The sequence below is a fragment of the Amblyomma maculatum genome, chromosome 1 (assembly GCF_055883805.1).
Source record: "Amblyomma maculatum isolate TAMU_Amacu chromosome 1, ASM5588380v1, whole genome shotgun sequence".
NCBI classification, from domain to species: domain Eukaryota; kingdom Metazoa; phylum Arthropoda; class Arachnida; order Ixodida; family Ixodidae; genus Amblyomma; species Amblyomma maculatum.
The window spans coordinates 380,892,490-380,897,219 of record NC_139344.1 but is presented as its reverse complement, the minus strand read 5'-3'; the positions used below and the strand labels follow the sequence as shown (position 1 = coordinate 380,897,219).

Below are 4,730 nucleotides of genomic sequence, written 5' to 3'. Positions count from 1 at the left end.
GGTCCTTGTAGTTTTGGTGGCAGGGCAGCAGTAGTAGCAGCAATGATGGTGAGACTAGTATAGTAGAAGGTAAGTAAAGGCAGTCGGGGTAGTAGCCGCAGTAGTTGTAGGAATTTGTCACAGAAGCATTAGTACTAGTAGTAATAGTATAGTACTAGCAATTGCAGTAGTAGCAGTTGTAGTTGTTGGGGCGGTACTGTTTGTGGTTAGATGGTTGATTGTGGCGCTGGTCAGTTATCGTTCTCGTTTTTGGACATAGAGAACGCTCTGGGGCTTGTTTCAGTTATTGAAAGCTGGGAGCGATGCACTGCGGATGTATGCAAATTCTGCATGCCATGATTCGGTAGCAGCCGTGTGTACCCTCAATCAGAAAACTTCCTAGGCCGGAAATCATGATTATGAAGCCGAGTGATACAGATAAATAAGATTTATTGCACAAGTTTCTAGAGACACACACGAGTACTCAGTCAAATACACGCTGTAAGCCGTACGGCACAGTAAGGAACAGCCGCAAACATCATTTACAAAACACTCATTCATGTACAGGAAAGAAAATAAAATGCGCAGACGCACACAACACAATTTGGCATTTCCTTTTCGTACAGTCGGCCGGCCCTTTGCATGTATAGAGCGTTGAGTATTATTGAACTAACAGCAGATGCCACACCCTTGCCCCGTTTGCCGGCTAGCGCAAGCGCTTTAAGACCCAGGCAACATCTCTAAACGAACACAACACAAAACCAGTAGTTCCCGAAAACGTGAAGCACAAATATAAACCGGACGCCAAGAACACACAGATTTATGTTGAGTAACCGCACCGCACTCTAGGAAAGGGAACACAGTGATGGGTCAATAGGATAACGAAATTTGCTTCCCGAACAGCTAGCAGACACACACATGTATAGGATCCCCACACACCACAAACAAACAACAATGAAGGCGGAGTGGCGCTCGCCTTCGTTGCCCGGAGGAGATTGAACAGGGCCGCCGATTCCTATCGGAAACTTTGATTTCGCCCAGGGGGAATCGGCGGTTCTTTCAGAGGGATATATATAGACTCGACTGGGCAACGGCCAGGCTCGCAGAGACTCCCGTTAGAACGTAGGAGTGCAGAGAGCGTTGTGCTGTACATTTCCGTGCATACCGAGCAATCACAGTCCGACCAAGCGACAGTTCCCCCTTCACGCAGGACACGACACACAGACACACACATGTACACGTGCGAAGTCCTCGAGAATCGGTGAAAGCCTGAAGCGAAGGCTCACAGCTTGTCGTTAGCTACGTTGTGCCAACACGGTAAACTTTTTCATTGCCCAAAAGTATGCAGTAGCACTCCGTGACTGCTTGCATTTTGTCACTTCGTATAGAGAGACAGCATCAAGCTCTCATGTACTCAGAAAGAGTTGTTAACTTTGCTGAAATGTTGTTAGCATGTAAGTAGGCATCATATTGAACGAGTGAGATGAGTCAGTTGCCCACTTAGTTTTGTATACTTTTGTCTGGCAAAAGTAGATTTCCTTAACATATATATTTTCCTCTCCCTACAAAAACATAAAATGAAGCATCAAGGAGTGCTAGCACCTAGGTAAGGTGCAAACGCTGCATCTTTTGGGGACTAAAAGAAAGTTTCCGGTGCGGCTGGAGTACGAAGAAGGCACTAGTACTTCCAGGGCCCACTTCCACCTCCGGCACCACCTCCACCAGAGCCGTACCTGGTAGCTGGTGGGGAATATGCACCACCGCCTGCCCCACCATGGTGGCCTCCAGCACCACCACCGTATCCACTTGCACCGCCGCCGTAACCACCAGCACCACCGCCATGGTGACCGCCTGCGCCACCGGCACCACCATGGTGCCCTCCAGCGCCGCCGCCACCATGGTGACCTCCTCCGTATCCACCAGCTCCGCCACCACCGGCACCACCTCCGCCGTAGCCGCCTCCGCCGTATCCACCTCCACCGCGTGCTCCGGCGTATTGGCTGACGACTCCTGCGGGCGGTGACTCAACAAGGAACTCTGCGTCAGCTGGACTGGCGGGGCCAACTCCGGGCTCGTTGGTCTTGACGACGGCTCGGAATCCGTTCTGGTCGGCGACGTAGCTGACTTGGCGGTAAATACCATTGGTGTCGGTGTAGCCGTAGCTGCCCTTGACATTTCCGCTTCCATCGCCGCTCTCCTGACGACTCTGGCTGTTTCCATACTCGTCCTTCACATCATAGCCGAAGTTGTACGGGGTAGGCTGGCCCTACGTGTGGGAAACAAATTTTGAGTAGGCTGTGAAATATCGCTCAGGAAAATCCCTCATCGGACTAAATTTGCATCACAGTATGTGAGATATTTTCCTGATGTGACCATAATAAAGCTTTTTAAGCTTTAAGTTTGATAGAACAGGATAACAGGAACAGAATAGGCCAGAGCAGTATACGCTAAAGTAGGGAGTTGTAATATCCAATATGGCAACCCTTGTTCACTGAGTGCTACTACTGACACAGTCTGGAAAGCAATAAAGGTCAACTGCCCTTAATTACGTGTACACGTTTCCTACTGATATATCAACTTTCCAAGCTTAATTGTATTTGTTTCGCGAATTGGAAGATCACCACTCCGATGAGTCAAGTTATCTTAACGACCCCAGAAAATTCGAAAAGTAACAACAATGTGGAAACCATCGAAGCACTCTCATTTGCTCTCATATTTCATGCTGTTTACACTTCTATAACAAACCTGAAAACATTCCGCACTTACATAATCGCCTCCACCACCATAGCCTCCAGCTCCGCCACCGTAACCACCAGCTCCACCGCCGTAGCCACCAGCTCCACCGCCGTAGCCACCAGTTCCGCCGCCGTATCCACCGCCGCCGCGGCCTCCGCCACCGCCAGCGCCTCCGTGATGTCCTCCAATACCGCCGCCACCGACACCTCCTCCTCCACCATGGTGGCCTCCACCGAGACCACCACCTAGGCCGCCACCACCAAGTCCTCCTCCAAGTCCTCCGCCAAGACCTCCGCCTCCTGCACCCCCGTGGTGACCTCCAAAGCCGCCAGCTCCACCGCCACCTCCATGATGGCTTCCTCCGAAACCACCAGCCCCCCCGGCTCCACCGCTTCCACCATGGTGGCCGCCTCCGAAGCCACCGGTGCCGCCTCCGCCACCATGGTGGCCTCCGGCTCCGCCGCCGTAACCGCCTCCGCGACCACCGTAAGCGCCCGCGCCCAGGGCCGTGGCCACCATGAGGCTTAGGCACAGCCCCTGCGTAAGAGCGAAAGTTATCGTATTGTTCACAATTTCATCAGCAACCTCACCAGGGACTAAGCAGATGTGGAGGCTGATGACTTAATTTTTTCAGAGTGCTTATGCATCTATTCCCATTATTTTAATTGTTGCAATGATAATTATCCTTAAAATATTTACTACAGTTAATATAATCGCTATTAAGACTAGTCCGGAAAGCAGGCCACACAATGCATTTATCTCGTATCTTGGAGATATCATACACTAAAGTTTGTGGCTGTCAGTTTCTTTAGAAGAAGGCGAACGAAATTTTTCACTGACGAGAGAACAGACTGCTTCCCACGAGAGCGCGTCCGCTTATATCTAATACTTAAGTGCCTTGTGGATAATCATGTTGATGTCTAGGAAACAACGGTTGGGAACAACCACAGTTACGAAGTGATCAGTGTCATTCATTATCTCTTGCTAATTCATTTTGTCTCTTCGCATACTATACATTTCCCGAACTTAAGAAAGGGAACAAATCAGGACGAAAATTACTCTGGCAGGATATAACAGTTTCCGCGGGAGTATCTTGCCAGTTTACGGAACGGCAAGCTAATACAGCCCATGTCCATTGCCCATTTTACTATTTTACCACGTCTTAACTATTCTTTACTTTATGACCCTTACTATCGAAGTTTACTATTTAACCAAGTGGGATGCTTGAGGCGGGCATTGAGTGCCACCTCATAATATTGTGTGACATAGAGGGGGGGGGGGGGGGTAACATGTCAGTGTTGTCATGAGCTGAGGGAGACGCTGTGCACGAATGCTCCGGATTGATTTCGGTTACCTGGACTGTTTGGACGGGATCGTAGCTTGAATATATTTATTTTTTGCTGTCATGACCTACGTTGTAAGCTTAAGTTTTAAACATACCTACGTGACAGATACTTCCTTTACAGTCTGTAAAGCATGCCTTGCAGGCTGCTTTGATTGTGCGCTCTGTGTATATAACCTCTAAATGACGCAACATGGGTAATCTGGAGCAGATACAATTGCATTACCTCAATGCTGCGGCTAACAGATTAACATTCTTGATTTCCGCAACAAAGCAAGCGAATTGGAGACCTCCGCTTATACGTTTTCACACAACTAGTGCGATGGCTTCAAACACGAACTGCAATTCTGCTTTCATAAATATGACAGTATACCATCTCAGTGTGGGCAGATATGAGCTCAAGATATAAAGTTTATTTTTAGTATCCTCAAATTTCATATTTCAGTAGATATCATTAAACCTTACAGTTACGTTTCATTACTGGAACAAAAAGAAACAGAATATTGATAACATTTAGGTTAAGCAAACAGAGGTAAACTTAACGTATATGATAAGGTTTTCATATTTCACGGCTCCGAGACTCAGACGTCAATTGCTTCGCCTGGTGTACACCAAGAAAAACATTCGTTAATGAAAATGTTTTTTTTTTTTTTCTAGCTTGTACATCTGCAGC

The 4,730-nt window shown here is 48.2% G+C and overlaps 1 protein-coding gene across 1 annotated transcript; it reads right to left on the bottom strand.

Annotated features, from left to right (window-relative positions):
• Positions 1-416: 416 nt before the first annotated feature.
• On the bottom strand, positions 417-3,247 carry LOC146208364 (uncharacterized). The gene is made up of 2 exons (XM_084587264.1): positions 2,746-3,247; positions 417-2,245 (listed from the first exon to the last, which is right to left on the bottom strand). The coding sequence occupies exons 1-2, from the start codon at positions 3,232-3,234 to the stop codon at positions 1,658-1,660; spliced, it is 1,077 nt and encodes a 358-aa protein (XP_084443390.1). The 5' UTR covers positions 3,235-3,247; the 3' UTR covers positions 417-1,657.
• Positions 3,248-4,730: the final 1,483 nt, after the last annotated feature.

Excerpts from the sequence above, each read along its gene's own strand:
- LOC146208364 (XM_084587264.1), bottom strand. The coding sequence starts at position 3,234 with ATGGTGGCCACGGCCCTGGGCGCGGGCGCTTACGGTGGTCGCGGAGGC. Across the intron at positions 2,246-2,745 it reads ATGGTGGTGGAGGCGATTAT|GGCCAGCCTACCCCGTACAA; the intron begins GTAAGTGCGGAA and ends TCCCACACGTAG.